General features: G+C 36.1%; 1 protein-coding gene across 2 annotated transcripts in view; it reads right to left on the reverse strand.

Moving 5' to 3' along the window:
- The window catches only part of CD2AP (CD2 associated protein), a 129,730-nt gene that overhangs the window by 54,231 nt on the left and 57,413 nt on the right, over window positions 1-18,086 (reverse strand). For both annotated transcript variants that reach the window (XM_044776820.2, XM_070514795.1), the window contains 2 exons: window positions 16,998-17,098; window positions 13,806-13,926 (listed from right to left, as the gene is read on the reverse strand). In XM_044776820.2, the coding sequence (XP_044632755.1) occupies window positions 13,806-13,926; window positions 16,998-17,098 (222 nt within the window). The remainder of the gene's footprint in view (window positions 1-13,805; window positions 13,927-16,997; window positions 17,099-18,086) is intronic.

An 18,086-nucleotide genomic window follows, 5' to 3' on the forward strand; every position in this document is an offset into this window, starting at 1 on the left:
TAAAATAAAAATTTTCTTTTAGATTTAGTGACTATAAATTTTACTAAAGTCATGAAAACAGTTATCATGAAAATAAATGCCTAGATAACAAAAATATGTAGTACTTATATATAGGGTGAGTATCTTTTGGCTCATTGAAAATTGTCAGAAGTACTACAATAGCTATTAAATCAATGGTTCGAAGGCCGCCTAGTGTAGTGGTAAAGCACATGAACTCTGGAGTCAAACCCTCTTGATTCATATCTCACCTCCTCCACTGGATGTGCCTAGTTTCTTCATCTGTGAAAAGGATACTTCATAGCATTCCTACGAGGATTAAATTAACAGATTCCTGTAAAGTGCCTAGAACAGTGCCTAGCTCAGTGCATACTATTTTTAAAGAGTTTAAACAGGTCTTATTGAGAACGATTCAAGTAAAAGAGAGTATGATCACATAGAAGGAGCAAAAAAATAAAAGGGAAAAACATCTTAGCCACTAAAAGGAAGAAAGGGGAGCTGGGGGAAGAAAGGAGGAGAAGAGGACAAAGAGCGGGAAGGAAGGGCAACAGGTCATGTCATAATCAGACAAACAGAAAGCTTACCCATATGGTATTTCTAACATATGTGCACATGCTTAACAACCAGATTGTCCTTGAATTGCTAAGCTTGTAGAAAATTACATCTGCATTCTGTGTGTGGCACTGTCAGTCATCAAACATAACACAAGTCTTCCTGTTAAGCCTAGAACTCTCACTTCCTTCCTTTCTCATTAAATCTCTACAGCAAAAGCTACTTGATGGTTTATATCTCCAGATAAAATGACTTAAAACGACCAAGAGTCCCAAAATATAATTACTTCTTGAAAAAAAATAAGAACCTTTATGTGAGCTGCACTATGTGCTAAAGAAAAATAATACAAAGTAGAAACTTGATTAAAAATACAAAGCATTTAATGGAAGCAAACCAAGTTGATTATTAACGTGAATGGGGAACTAATGCAGGGTATCTTACATTAAGTTAGAAACATGTAAACCAAGTAGAAGAACTAGGAATCTACTAAAGTTGCTGGCATAAATTGCCCCTCTTTTTATTCTAGAGAAGAACATCTTTCACCATCATTCAAAGATTTTTAAGATAATCCTACATTTCCTAAGAAAATGTGAAGTGTGTGTTAACTGGACTTAGAATCTGTATTCCTTAGTTTCTAAAAAGAATCTTTAGAAAGAGTGTTGGGCTTTAACAGTAACTTATATAGACTCTTAACATATCACCAGTAAAAGCATCGAAGCCCCAGAACAATCTTCCTTGCAAAGCTGCTCACCAGGAGGAGGAGTTTAAGGTGAATGCTAATGTGGGACCACAGACACCAAAGTAAATCATCCACCACCTTAACTCTTGGAGTCTAGGCTGGAGATCACCAAATTTCTGCCTACCACCTTTGGCACATTGAGTGTACACCACCATTCCACAAGGATCCTGTGCCACACTAGCAATAAGCACTATCTTCTTTTCTAGAAATAGAATAAGCAAATGAAAGCTCCACTAACTCCTCCTAAGAGAATGAATTCTTTCCACCCAAGACAGGCCAGAACTCCTGAAGAACAATCCATCAAGGTTTCTTAAACATTTTGTGCCATGCATCCCTCTAGTAGCCCAGTAAAGGGCTCAAAACATTTAATAATCCCTGCTGGGACCTTTACAGTCTCCTCAAAATTCTGACCTCTCCACTTTGTACCTCATTCTTAGCATCTCTCATTTCTTTTTTTGAGGAAGATCAGCCCTGAGCTAACATCTGCCACGAATCCTCCTCTTTTTGCTGAGGAAGACTGGCCGTGAGCTAACATCCATGCCCATCTTCCTCTATTTTATATGTGGGACACCTGCCACAGCATAACTTGCCAGGCGGTGCCATGTCCGCACCTGGGATCCAAACTGGCGAACCCGGGCCGCCAAAGTGGAATGTGTGAACTTAACCGCTGCGCCACCAGGCCAGCCCCATCTCTCATTTCTTATAGAAGAAATCAAAAGTCAGATATCTCTCCATCAGCTTCTCAGCACTAACTCTAATTTATCTCCAATCACTTGAGACTAATCATGATACCTATAAGTCAATCTCGTTCCCTCCTCCTTCTGGGTAAATCCTGTTCTGCTGAAAATCCCCATTCTTCTAAATTTGCATCTTCGACCTTGCCCTCTCTACCTTTGCCATTAGCACTTAAAAATGATCAAGACTTTTCCTTCTTCGAAAAAGAACAGGGCCAGCCCCAGTGGTCCAGTGGTTAAGTTTGGCACACTCTGCTTTGGTGGCCTGGGTTCCAATCCCAGGCACAAAGCAACACCACTCATCTGTCAGAGGCCATGCTGTGGTGACAGCTGACGCACAAAAAGGAAGACTGGCAGCAGACATTAGCTCAGGGTGAATCTTCCTCAGCCAAAAAAAAGGGACAAAAACATTCCTGAATATATGTTGTCCTTAACTGCTTTATACTTACTCCTCTCCAATGTCTCAACTCCCTTCGTCCTCAGTTCAGCTTCTGCCTCAATCACTTCTTTTTACTGCTTTGGTTCAGGTCATTAATAATCTCTTCATCCCTAAATTCAGGATTTCATTTTACTTCTTATCTTACTTAACCTCACAGCAACATGTTATTGTCCACAGCCTCCCTGAAAAAAAACCTCTTCTTTTGACTACTCATAGGTTTCCTCCTAGCTCTCTCTGTCTTCTTGGTCTTCTTCTTAGGCACTCTATCTTGGCCCATACCATAAACATTGCTACACAGGATTCTGTCCTAGGCTTTTTTCTTTTTTCACTCTAGACGTTCTCCCTAGGTGATCTCATCTAAACTTCATGGTTTCTTATACTACCTAAAATTTTGTGAAGTCCCAATTTTGGACATCCAACCAAATTTTTCTTCTAAGGTTTCAGACCCATCTATACAACTGATTACCAAATACCTTCACTTGGATGCCCACACACACCTACAGAACTCAGACTCAACATCTCCAAAAGGGATTCATCTTCTCCCTTCTCTGCGAATGACATCTCCATCTTCCCATCTTATTGAACCAAAATCCTGGTAGCCATTGACTCTCCTTTCTTAGTCATTCCCCATATCCCATCATCACAAGGTGCAGTTCTATATACGACCTATTTACCTCCTATTCTACCCACGTTTCTCCATTCCCATGATCATTCCTCTAGTTTAGGCTAATACTATTTCTACCTGAATTATCAAAACATTCTCAACTAGTCTCACTACCCCAGTCTTACGCATCTCCAATCCACTCTTGACACAACAATTCACTCTGTACACTGCAACAAAACCAATTTACGATCATCAGTCACTTAACAATAGGGATGGCTTCTGAGAAATGTGTCATTAAGTGATTTCATAGCAGTGTGAACATCAGAGTGTACATATGATACTAATCTTATGGGATCACCATCATATATGCAGTCCAACGTTGAGTTGCATGAGTCATGCATCATCTAAAAAACAATCTGATCATTTCACTCCCCTCTAAGGCTTCCCTGACTTGATTAGCATTTCTGTAATGCCTTCTTCAGCATGACCCAATAATCTCTCCAGCCTCAATATGTACCACATCCACCTATCCATTCTACAATCCCTCTAAATTGAATCTCTTTCAGTATCTTGAAATTGCTGTGCTTTTTCTTCACCCTTTGCCACATACTTGCCTAGGGGTTTCCTAACCGTTCTGGGATCTCAATCTGTAACGTCCTCTGGGGTACATTCTCTCATATCCTCCCAAGTCTGGGTTAGCCCTCTTACATACATCTATAGCACCCTGAACTTTCCCGTCACAATTATTTCTCATGTTGAATTATAATCACTTGTTTAAGTCTTTTCTTTCCCAATGGATCAAAAGCTTCAAATATGGGCAAGAATCATGCCCATGCTGCTTATTACTGTATTCTCAGAACCTTGCACAATATGCTCAACAATAAGCACTCAATATATTGATTGAACAAATACATAAATGTTGAATTAACTAAATAGTAGTATTTATATTTAGAATTTTAAATTTCAGATTTGGGAAGGCACTACCTCCATGGGAAATGCCACTGTACCAATATATCACTGTTCATAACTCTCACAGGGCTGAAACTACATGAAATGACAGTTTTATAGGCATAATTAAAAGAAATTTAGGAGAAGACAACAAGCAAACAAATGGACTAAAATAGTGAGAATTACCTAATACCCACACCCCCATATATTAAATAGCATCATAAAGTAAAAAGATGAGAACAGAATTCCAATTGTGATTTTACCACTCAATTGTTAAATCATCTCACAGTTACAATTCCTTCACCTTTAAAATGCAGGTGACACTAACCTCCTCAAAAGTTATGAGGATTTAATGTGACAAAGTGTTTGAAAAGTTCTCTGTACACCTGTACAAAACACTATTCATTCACTCATTGAGCATCAATGTGCCACTATTCTAGAAACTGGGCATGCAGCAGTGAAAACAACAAAATATATATTCTAACATGGGGATAGACAGACAGTTAAGAAAATAAATAAGGAATAACAACAAATGAATCAAAGAAAGATCAAAGAAGATAAGGGAATTAAAGAGTGGGGGATGGGAGCTTTTTGCTGTCTTATACAGAGTTGTCAAGAAAGGCCTCACTGAAAGTGACTTCTGAGCAGAATCCTGAAATCAGACAGAAAGCCATAAGGACCTCTTAAAGAAGAACATTCCAGGCAAAGGTATACAGCAAGTACAAAGGCTATGGGACAGGAATGTTCTCGACATCTTCAAAAAACCATAGGGAGACCAATGTGAACAAAGCAGAGAGTTAAGTAGGAAATGAAGTCAGAGAGGTGAGGGGAGGTACATGGGGGTGCCAGATCAAGGAGGGCTTTGTAGCCAATTTAAAAAGACTATTGCTTTTACTCTAAGTAAAATGTAGAGCTATCAGAGGGTCAGCACTTTAACACTCAGTAGGGAGATAATGGCAAATAGGCAATTGCAATTACACAGCAAAACATAACTTATACCAGGGTAGCTGCAGTGGAGGTGGTAAAAGAAAAGAGATTCTGTACATTTATTGAGTTAGTGACAAAATCTGTTAACGAATCAAATGTAGAGTGTGAGAGTAAAAAGAATAAAAGATGGATCCAATTCTTTGTCTAAGTAAAAGGATGGAGTTGGCATTAACTCAGATGAGGATGACTCTATAAAGAAGATCTGGGTACAGAGAAAAGGGCAGAAGATCAGTTTTGCCCATCTTAACTTTAAGATGCCTATTAGACATCTAAATGGAGACTTCTGAGTGGCTTAATGTGGGGAGAAGATTTATACAAGGGAGGAAAATACCGGTAGATATAGTCACCGGCCTTAGAGAATAAGGGGAAAACAGAAAGCAAGTCCTACTAAGCAAATAAATGGAATCTGAAAGGTGACAAGAGGACACTCTAAACAAGAAAGGTTGGCAGATGTGACAAAATGAAAAAGGAGTCATTTTACTATAAAAATGGAAATATAACACTTCCCTAGAGAAGCAACACTTTTCCTGAAACTGAATATTAAGATATTTATCTTGAGATTTTATACAGGAAACACCGAGTAAAAGAATAGATTATGAATTCACCACATTCCTACAAAAAATATAATAGTGGCTTTCTTATAACTTTTACTCTACAGTTCTTCAATGAAAACTGAGCACATAAAAATAAATTACCCATGAAGTTTCAGTAATAATATCTATCTATTGCCTAACGTCAGAATGCTCTTCTTAGTAGTTAGCTAGAGTTTAATTCGTCAAACCAAGAACATCATTTCATATACTTCAGTTTATTGATTAAGAGAAGAGCTCTACGAAATGAAAGGAGTATAAGGAGAAACTATAAAATCATCAAATATGATGAATATGGCATTTCAATTTGTAAGCAAAAAATAACATTTTATAACATACAGTCAACTGTAATTCTTGTAACAGCTACTAGACACATACCATATTTTACTGACTAAAAAGACTGCCTGCCAAACACCAATTATAGACAGAGGATGTTACACTTTGTTAGCACACAAGAATAGAAGGCATCGATTCTTTAAGTCATAATGCATAAAATCAAATTCTTAAATTAAAACTTAGACAATTATACACTTTTATCATTAAAGTTCTAAAGTCCTTATAAAACACTCACTTCTTGGCAGTCACATCAATATGCAAAAACTTTCTGCCTAAAAATTAGAGTTTAAAAAAAAAAGGAATTATAGTGTACTTCAACCACTGACTGCCCACCCCATAATCACAAAGCTCCACATTTAGAATGTGCTGTTATTGTAAAGGGGTTAAGCAAGCAAGGAAGTACATTTTTAACAGATATAATTCTGCAAGGTTACTAAAATTCACATAAGGCTGAACAATGCAAAAAAATGCCCAAAGTATTCATAATTATAAAAGTAATGAACTATATCGAAATTTAAATTCAACTTCCTTTGCTAGCGGTCCCATAGAGAGTTGAAATTTTGTACAAACTCAAAGGGCTCAGCTTAGATGGCATCATAAAAATCACTTTGCCATAAGCTTTAATTTAAACCAAATTTTAATATTAAAAATAAATATCAGAAAATCCAATACCTATAAAACATAAGAAATACCAATAGGCATCAGAAGTAATTCAGGGAAGAGTTTTCTAAGTAAGTTCACCATTAAATTTTATTTAACCTAGAGGTTTTCAGTTCTTATGTTTGTTCCCTAACAGTTTTTATGCATCCTTGAAACATAAGTCTGACTTCAGAATTGATACCATGTATTCTCAAGTAAGTATAACATAAAATAGTAAACTATTTGTTATGATTCCTCTATTTACTCCTATCTCAATGATTTTCTTTCAATGGAATCAGCATTTGCACTGAAGTTAATTTCAGTGTCCCAATCTGCCTACTTCCAACTCCCAGAAATAAAAACTACTCTGCCAAACACAACTTTATCATGTCACTACTGAAATATGGTTAACTCCACATAAAAAGCAAAGTCTGCATAAAATGGTCAGGTGAACTTCAACAAGGGTGTCAAGGTCACTCAATGGGGAAAGCACAGTCTCTTTAACAAATGCTGCTGGGAAAAGTGAATATCTAGACGCAAAAGAATGTAGTTGGACCCATACATTTAAACCATATACAAAAATTCACTCTAAATAGATTAACAACATAAAACCCAAAAGTCCTAAAAGAAAACACAGGGGACAAGCTTCATTAACAGAGGATTTGGCAATAATTTCTTAGACGTGACACTAAAAGTCCAGGCAACAAAAGAAAATATATACAAATGAGACTGCCAACATTAAATTGAACTTTTCTACATCAAAGGGTATGCTCAACAGAATGGAAGAAAATATCTGCACATCATTTACCTGATAAAGGATTAATGTCTAGAATATATAAAGAATTCCTACAACTCAACAACAAAAAACATCTTATTAAAAAGACTTGAACAAACATTTCTCCAAAGATGATATACAAACGGTAGGCATACGAAAAGATGCTCAACATCACTAATCATTAGAAAACTGCAAATCAAAATCACGAAGAGATATCATCTCATACCCATTAAGATGGCTAATACCAAAAAAAACCAGAAAATAACAAGTGTTGCTATAGATATGGAGAAATTAGAACCCCTATACACTGTTAGCGGAATTGTAAAATGGTACAACTATGGAAAATGGTATGGCATTTCCCCAAGAAATTTAAAAACAGAACTACCATATAATCCAGCAATCCCACTTGTGGGAATATATCCGAATTGAAAGCAGGACCTTGAAGAGGTATCTGCACACCCATGTTTTAGCATTATTCACAATTGCCGAAAGGTGGAAGCAGCTGAAATGCCCATCAACGGATGAATGACTAAACAGAATGTGGCATACACATACAATCGAGTAGTATTCAAACTGAAAAAAGGAAATTCTATCACATGCTATAAGATGGACAGACCTTGAGGACATTATGTTAAGTGAAACAAGCCAGTCACAAAAAGACAAATACAGTCATGCACCACTAATGTTGCAGTCAATGACCGACCCCATACACGACAGTGGTCCCATACGATTAGTTCCATGTAGCCTAGGGCTGTAGTAGGCCGCATCATCTAGGTTTGTATAAGTACACTCTATGATGTTCACACAACGACAAAATCACCTAATGACACATTCTCAGAATGAACCCGTCGTTAAGCAAAGCATGCATGTATGGTATGATTTCATTATCTAAAGTATTAGATTTCAGTATCTAAAGTAGTCAAATTCAGAAACAGAAAGGAGAATGGTGGTTTGGGTGGCAGGGAAGGAGGAGATGTTTAATGGGTATAGAGTTTTGATTTTGCGAAGTGAAAAAGTTCTGGAGCTCTGATGCACAATAACATGAATACATGTAATACTACTGAACTTTATACTAAAGAATGATTAAGATTTTTTTATAACGATTAACAATTTTTCCAAAAAAGTCTGTATAGAGGAAAACAAGGGAAAGAACAATTAGAAGGGAAAAAACAGGAGTTTAGAAGATAACACCCAAGCCAAGAACGTTGCAGAGGTGCAGACTATATTTCTAATGTTTCTTGGAACATTTCGGAAAAGATGAAAATTTGCAAATTTAGGTAAGTGGCAAACGATGTGTTCAGTTTAGAAATATTTTCCACCAACACTTCTTATACTCAGATCATTTCACTCTAGATTCAGATATATTTGTCTTACCCCCCAGAGGCCTGGAACTTAAGATTCTGGACTGCAGAGGGGACTCTGTACCCTCACAAAACCAACATATAGGTCTTAGCACATAGAAGGCTTAAGAAATAATCACTTGATTAAACTGGTCTCTACTTATTCCTAAGTTCACATATTTTATTCTAAAAATTAGAGCAGAGTTACAACTATTCATCAAACTAATTTATACCTTCACTCTATTACTTATTAATTATTACTAAAATGGATTTCTAAAACCCTCACTGGAAATGCTGGTATTATTTATAGTTAACTGGCAATTTTTCCTCAATATCTCATTCATTATTCCTAGCTCTCATTACTAGATCTGCTACATAGTATTTACTTCCTAACACAAATTAACAGTATTTTACAACTATGTAAAGTAACACATTTTTCCCTGTCACTTTTTAAAATTCCAAGATCTCTTCTGTCAACTCTTCAGAAATTGACTTCATACTCTTTTTTTCCATACCCATTACAATCTATTGATAACACCAAAGATTATAATATTGCTTTTTAAAGATTAATCCTTTCATGAATGAATACAAAAGAAAATATACAGAGGCAATATAATTGAAACTTGCAAAGTATAAATAACTAAAACCTATAAGAAAAATTAAACTCCCCTAAAAGTAAAGCACACTCAATTACTGATTTCATTCATTTCTATGGCTGATAGGTTTAAAAATGAAATCAGTGCAGACTCTAGAATGTACCCTGTATTATGAAATTGGAATTAGAGGTACCAGTAGCAATGGGTAGGCAGGTAAGTAGATAGATGAATGAATGATAAGTAAAGAGATATAGGGGTGTGGGGGTGTGGGTGTGTGTGGGGGTGTGTGTGTGTATGTGTGTGTAAGCATTCCCCAGTTTTATCCACCCAGAGGGCCTAGAAGCATTATTGCTCCTAGGAGCAATGAGCACACTTGCACTCACATCTCAATGTCTAACCACTATCACCCTCTCTCAAAGAAAATACGGTTGCCTGAATAAGTAGCTGATTCCAGGATTGGAGTAGGGAAAGCTCAAGATGACCCTGGAAGATCTTGTATCACAAAGTCAGAAAGTGTCAAAAAATGATGGAGACACGTCAAGAGGACACAGTAATGCACACTGATCCAAAATAAGAAAAAGCAGAAATATGATCACCTGGGATCAAAAGCAGAAAAAGAGATGGACCACAAAGGGACCTGAGGGATATTTTGGGGATGATGGACATGTTCTGTACATTTACTGGGGTAGTGGTTTTCATGGATGTATACATCTCAAATTCATCAAATTGTATATTTTAAACAGGCACAGTTTACTGCATATTTTTAATTTTAATAAAGTTAATTTTTAAAAAATGTCACAGAACTAGTTTGAAAGAGCTCCAACTGGCCAAATCTGACAGTATCAAAGTAAAAAATAATGAAAGTAATAGAGTAATATGTAGTGAATAAAACAGAACCCACTGATGAGTCCACATTAATAAACAAACAAACTGGGGAGAAAGAAAAGTTCTTCTTTAGAGAAGAGCATCAAGTAATAAACAGAGGTGGGATGATGCAGTTAGAAAAATCATTATTTTGCAACTATCACGGTAATAACTGCTTCAGGCAAAATTTATCCATGGATGCTTAAACTGTTGGGTGAAAGTTTGATGAGGAACAGAATATTCACATAGTCTGAAAGGATCTCCCCACAAGACACTCACCAATTATAAGGAAAGTAAACTTGTAGTGGCAGCACAACTGTAACCAAGTAATCAAATTTAACATCACCAATAATAAAACACAGACATCATGTGCCTCCTGATATAAGGCAGTAAGACATCATCAGTCTTGTAGTCCTGTCAATAAAATATAACCTGAAACTAATCACAAAGAAGCAGAAGAAAAATCAAACTAGGATCCATTATACAAAATAACCAGCCTAAACTCTTAAAAAATGTGAAGGTCAAGAAAAACAGAAAGGATAGGGAACTATTCTAGATTAAAGAAACTCAAGAAATAAATTCCTGCATGGTCTTGTTCAGAACTGGAAGAAAAAAAGCTATAAGCATATACTAGAATAATTAAATAAATTTGTATATGGACTGTGGATTAAATAATACTGTCAATATTAAATGTCTTGATTTTGATAATTATACTACAGCTACGTAAGAGACAGTCCTTGTTCTTAGGAAATATACACTAAAGTACTAAAAGGTAAAGGTAAAAAACAGATAAATAGAAAGTGAATGATAAATTAGCAAACGGCAAAATGTTAACAATTGGTGAATTTGGAAAAATAGTATAGAGGAGCTCTTTGTTTTATTTTGTTTGTTTGTTTTTGTGAGGAAGATTGGCTCTCAGCTAACATCTGTGGCCAATCTTCCTCCATTTCATGTGGGATGCTGCCACAGTGTGGCTTGATGAGCAGTGCTAGGTCTGCGCCTCGGATCCAAACCCCGCGAACCCTGAGCCACCAAAGCACAATGAACGAACTTAACCACTACACCACTGGGCCAGCCCCACTTTGTTTTATTTTTTTAACTTTTCTCCAAGTTAAAAAAAAAAAATCACTGTTCTAGAGTTTAAAGGATGAAACCATAAGGTGAGGAGTAGTGTGTAAAAGTACTCAGGAATGAGATCAGAATCTTCTTCTAAGAAGAATATGTAGAATAAAATATAGGTTGTAATTTCTCAAAGTCTTAGGTTTCTCTGCCATAAGATGAGGGGGTTGCACTAGGACTTTCTAGTTTTACATCTAGATGTTTGTGAGCTTGCTCTAACATTTCATGCCCTATTCTACCATTTCATTACCTGGCTTTTCTGGAGGCTCAATACTTTTCTAACCTGTGGTGTAGTAGTTAAGTCTGGCACTCAGCTTCGGTGGCCTGGGTTCTCGAGTTTGGATCCTGGGCACTGAAATACACTACTCATCAAGGCATGCTGTGGCAGTGACCCATATACAAAATAGAGGAAGACTGGCACAGATGTTAGCTCAGGGCTAATCTTCCTCAAGTAAAAAAAAGGAATACTGGCAACAGACGTTAGCTTAGGGAGAACGTTCCTGACCAAAAAAAGTAGGAAAAAACTGCACAAATTTTCATGTGTAAACAAACCATAATTATGGATGAGGGAAAGTTTCAGAGAACTTTCTTAACAAGGTCTAAAATGATAGAACTAAAAAAAACATCACACAAACTTTAAGAACAATTTCAACAATGATTTCTAGATAGCTTTATCAATGATGCTTAATATTACCATCTATTAAATATAAAATTATTTAGTTTTTTCCTTCTAAAATTCATTCCCTTACTACTGAATACACTGAGGCTTATAAATCAATGTTCCACACATAAGAACCTTATAATGCTTTCCTACTTCATTTCAAAATATTGAAGGTACTGACAAAAGGAAGCAAAAGAAACGAAAGGTTCAATACAATCTACTATGTGGCAAGCATTACACTTAGAAACTATCCTGCCAATTCACATAACAACCCTTTTAGATAAAAGTTTTTATTCCTATTTTGCAAACAAAGAAACTACAGTTAAGCAAAGATAACTAAAAGGTAGTCCCTGGAGCCTAACACCCTAGTATGATCTATCTAAAGATAGATTAAAAAATAGAAGTGTGCCACTGGAATGCAATGGAAAGTGTTTTATGTACAGCAGTCTGGACAACCTTAGGACTTTATCACCACATTCTGAACGATACGTAATTGCTATGGTCTCAATGTCTGTTCCTCCAGATTGGCATGTTGAATCCTAACTCTCCAGGTGATGCTAGAGGAAGCGGGGCTTTTGAGAGCTGATTTGGTCTTGAGGGCAGAGCCCTCAGGAATAGGATTAGTACTTTACAAAAGTGACTCCAGAGAAATCCCTTGCCCCTCCCACCATGTGAGTACATAGTGAGAAGTCACCAGCTATGCACCAGGAAGAGGCCTCATCAGAACTTGACCACACTAAGGCTTTGATCTTAAACTTCCCAGCCTCCAGAACTGTGAGAAATAAATTTCTGTTGTTTATAAGCTACCTAGTCTGTGGTATATTGTTAAAGCAGCCCAAATGGACAAAAACAATAGTCTTCATATCTTGACATTACACTGGCTCTGAAAAAAACAGTGATACTGCAACTTAAGGCTGTATGTCTACCCTTCAATATCTATAAACCTATCTAAGCATTACAAAATTGCCAAATAATATTAGTTAACGCAAGCATAAATCCCTGAACAGTTTCACTACATATACTCTTCCATAAAAAGATCCACTTTATCCCTGCATTATAACTTATGAATTCAATTTCTCTTTAAAAAAAAAAATTCTCCTAAATTCCACAGCAATTCTTAAAAGTAAAAAACGTAAATCTAGCTCTGGAGTATAATTTTCTCAATCACACTTTTTTTTCAGGAAGATTAGCCCTGAGCTAACATCTGCTGCCAATCCTCCTCTTTTCACTGAGGAAGGCTGGCCCTGAGCTAACATCCGTGCCCACCTTCCTCTACTTTATATGTGGGACGCCTGCCACAGCATGGCTTGCCAAGCAGTGCCATGTCCGCACCCGGGATCTGAACCAGCGAATACCGGGCCTCCAAAACAGAGCGTGCGCACTTAACGCTGCGCCACCAGGCCAGCCCCCTCAATCTCACTTTTGAATGATGAGCAAACTTAAGATGAATTTGTGGGTGAGTCTCTAAATGACAAAAATTACAAATTAATTAAATGATATTCTGGCTGCACAGAGAAAACAAAATCTATTATGTGAATATGGAAAACAACAAAAGGAAGGTTTTTTTAATTTCTAAAATTTCTAAATTAGATAGGCCATTTGTAAACTCAGATCAAAGATGTACATAAGTATATCTTAAGTGAGACAAAATCATATAACCTAGGTAGTATACTTCGGGTTGAAGCAGACATCAAAGAAGAAAAACTTTTAAATTACTTGCCTAGATATTTAGTTCATTTTAAGTCGCTCTCATAAGCTGCTTTCTTAAGGTACATAAACTGAAGCTCATAATTCAAAACTAAGAATAGAGTTTCAAAAAATACAAAGTAAACACTAGGTCAAATATGAAGTCTGTTTAAATCTATGCAAATGTTTTAAAGTCTACCTGAATCCTCCTGGGCTTCATGAGCTTCACCATCATCTGTTACCTCTAATTCTTGCACAAAATTGGAGGGAAACAGTCCCAACTTGTTGTTCAAGGTTCCACTCCACCAGCCTTCTTCTACCTGAAAGAGTTCACAACTCAAAAATAATAAAAATTTCTCTTCAACGAAAATCTTCCCCCATGGGAAAATCAAGCTACAGAAGCGAATAAGCACAAAGTTAGTGATGCAAAATAATCCCTTTAAATCTATAAGAAAATGCAACGGGGAAAAATATAAATATATTTTAAGTAGATTAATTCTAAGTAGACTGGATTAATCATAGATGAGATTAGTGATATCAATAGCACTTTGCAACATTTACAATGAGAACTTGTAATCATTTGTAACCTATGTAGTAAATAATTTTCATGAAAGTATCAGACAACCAATAATAATGTATTAACAGCAAGAAGTAGACAGCTTCCTTCTGGAATGTCACTCTTTTAAATACCATTGAGCCTCGGACTGTAATTATGACACATATTATTTGAGTATTTGGAAAAAGTTTCATGAATGTAAGAATATAACTTTCCAAATCACATATAAAATTACTAAACCTTTTAATTAACCAGTGAGTCTTAACTCAAGTATAAGAAAGAATCACTTATTTTTAAAAATCCAGATGCCAGGCTCTATTAAACACTCTCCCCTACCCCAAACAGAAATACCCTCAGAAACAAAACTCTTCAGAAAAATACTTAACATTCACTAATAACGAGGTTACTCAATTTCCATGAAGTTATTTAATAATATTTAATAACTTTTAAATGTATAGTTTCTGCTAAGGATGCTAACAGGTATTAACAGGTAAAAACAACTGTTTAAAGAGTAAGCTATTCACTGTCAAAATTCACTTAGCAGTACATGCAATTATCATAGCTGGAAAAAGTTTTTTTCTGCTTAAAATATGTTTTTAAGTTTGTTTTACTTCATCATAATTACAAAGCAAACTTTAATAAGTTATTCATCCAATAGGCATTCACTATGTACAAGCCATGGTGTTAGGTGCTAGGGAAAGATTCAAATTTGCATATGAGAAATCTCTCTCTTTGAACAAAAAAAATCTAAAGAAGAAAACAAACAATAAGCAAATAGTTACAATGTAAGAGTTGCTATAAGAAAAGTAGGAACAAAATGCTGTACGAGCACAAAGGACGGGCTTAAAAGAATCAAAAGAGACTCCTCTAAAGGGAAATGACAAAACAGCTGGATATTAAAGGCTGATTAAGAGTTTTCCAGGTATAAAGCATGTGAAAAATATGGTGACACAAAAATAAAGGACTTATTCATGGAATATATATAGCTGAAATACAAGGTGGCTAGAATACAAGCTGCTTGAGGGAGGAATGGAAGGCAGTTAAGTGTGAAGAGTTCAGAATGTTTAGCAGACTTAAGGAGGCACCAAAGGACTGGGAGTTTAAACCAGATGTGTTGGAGATTCGTAAACCAACCTGGAACAGGCACAACAAAGAGAGAGAAACATCTGCGAACTATTATCTACTCCTGGATCCCAAATTGGCATCAATTACATAGTTAGGGTAAATAAGCATATAACAATTCCTATTAATTAAGGTACTCTTAAGAGGTAGGGTAGTATATAATGGTAAAGAACACTGACTCAAAAACAGACTGTGTGGATTCAGATTCTGGCTCCTCTGCATACCAGACATGCAACTTGGGCAAAGATGGCTGAAACAAAATTTACCCCACATGCTCACCTACAATGTAATCGTGACACTCCTCACACCTAGAAGGGGTCTTTGTTCCGACCCCCTTCAATCTTGATGGCTTATGACACGCTCATAACCAAGAGAACGTGGTGAAAGTGACACTATCACTTCCAAGGTTAGATTATAAAACACTATCGCCATGTTTACTGAAATGCTTACTTACACTTAGAGCCCTGAACTGCCATGTCATAAGTCCAGCTACCCTGACACCCCTAAGGTCCCAACACAGCAAGAAAGCCAAGCCAAAGAGAGAAGCTACATAACGGCTCTCCATTGGCAGCCCAATTTCTGAGCCTTCTAGGCACCAGACGTGTCAGTGAAGGAGCATTCCTATGATTCCACCAGCACTCAATTTTAAGTCTTTCTAGCTGAGGTCCCCTACATCACAGAACAGAGACAAGCCATCCCTGGGGTGCCCTATCTGAATTCCTGACCCAAATAAGCCAAGACCCTAATAAAACAGTTGTTCTTTGCCACAAAGTCTGGTATGGCATGTTATTCAGCAACAGTAATTGGAAGAGCCAATCACTTATCTTCTGCGATTCAATCTCTTCATACGTAAAATGGGGATAAAAATTCTTATCTCCTTAGGTTGTTTAGAAATTTAAAGGAAATAATAAATGTGAAACACTTAGCACAGTGCCTCTGACATAATATAGGCTCAATAAAGGTTAACTATTATTATTGCCACCTGGTGGAAATAAAACAGTTGCCTTTTGTATAAACACATTGGAATTTAACACAAATATAAGTGAGAAATTTCATTACATGATGTTATGACACAAAAGCAATTCCTGTGACAATATATGATATCAAATCATACACTCTGAAAATGGGATCTTCAGTTGCCAAATAAAACTTTATTATTCCTCTCACAATAAAAGCAGACACAAGAAATTATTTTTTAAGTATTTTTAAATCTCATTCTAACATATAAAAATGTGGGAAAAGTGTTTTTGGTTAATATTTGAATGTGATAATTCAAACAAAGCTTTTTAAAATATTCTGCTTTTGTATCCCTTTGCTAAACAAAAGGTAAAAATCCTTCCATTATACTGCTTTGTATCTAAGGTGAATTTAGAATCAAAGAAAAGGTTTGTTTATATTCTTAGCTACTTATTACATTAATTTTTAGCTTTAAAAAAGGTTTTTTTTTATTCCTAAAGTCAACAGACACAAATAGAGTACACAAATATGAGGTACAGCAATGAAGAGTAAGGCTTTATTTCTACAGAGAAGACAACCTTGCATTAAGTCACTAGAGATCCATTTTAAAGTATGTATCTTAAAATTTTTACAAAAAGCAGTGAAACTGGCAAAAAAAAAACCCACAAAAATTAACATTCTTACAAAATATTTTTCTAATACCCAAAGCATCAATTCCAATTGCTGCTTTATCTCTAACACATATGTGTTCCTTACCTCTTCATTAATATCAATAATATCTCCCACTTTCAGCTCCAGTTCATCCTCATTTTGTGGAATGTATTCAAAGAGAACTTTACACTGACGCTTCTTGGTCTCTGAAGGAAGTAACATAAAAAATTAGGTTAAGAAAGATCATTAAAACAAACAATAGCACCTTTATTTACATACTATGTTTACTATCATTAGATTTATATGTATACATAAAAACAGAACATGTAAGCATTTTAAGCAGCTAACCACACACCACCAGTTCTGGTTGGCTTTCCACCTTGCCTTCCCACTACAGTCTAGTCATCTCAAAATAAATTCAAACCAACTACAAATACGGTACAACGCTCCTGGTAATGAAATCTACTTATACATCTGATCCCACCAATTACACAAAAGCAAAATATCCACTGCCAATTTTGAGACTAGAAATACAGACAATAAAAGACACTGTTGGCACAACAAATTCATCACAGACAAGTCCTCGAAGCCAGTGATTTTCAGACTACTTCTTGATCAAAGTCTAGGAATACTTAAAATATACTAATTTAAGAGAGTGTAAAAAGAGGCAAAATGCACAAATCTAAAATATATTTTATCTTCTTTAATAGCTCTATTTTCTGACAGATAAAAATCAAACTCGCATAGGCAAAAACAAAAATAATTTTATATTGGGGCTGGCCCGGTGGCCGAGTGGTTAAGTTCGCGTGCTCCGCTGCAGGCGGCCCAGTGTTTCGTTGGTTCGAATTCCGGGTGCGGACATGGCACTGCTCATCAAACCACGCTGAAGCAGCGTCCCACATGCCACAACTAGAAGGACCCACAACGAAGAATATACAACTATGTACCAGGGGGCTTTGGGGAGAAAAAGGAAAAAAATAAAATCTTAAAATAATAATAATAATTTTATATTACCTTTCCAATCAAGCTTCATTTATTTAGACAGTAATGATCATTTACAACCATCCAGGCTTGTGGTTTTCAACTTCTTTCAAACACTAAGATTTGAGAACTCACACCCATCTTTAAAAGTGACTCATTGAAGCAGCTATGGGTAGATGACCTGGTATAGTTGATTAAAGGATTACTTCTTGC

The sequence above is a fragment of the Equus asinus genome, chromosome 8, assembly GCF_041296235.1.
Source record: "Equus asinus isolate D_3611 breed Donkey chromosome 8, EquAss-T2T_v2, whole genome shotgun sequence".
NCBI lineage: Eukaryota > Metazoa > Chordata > Mammalia > Perissodactyla > Equidae > Equus > Equus asinus.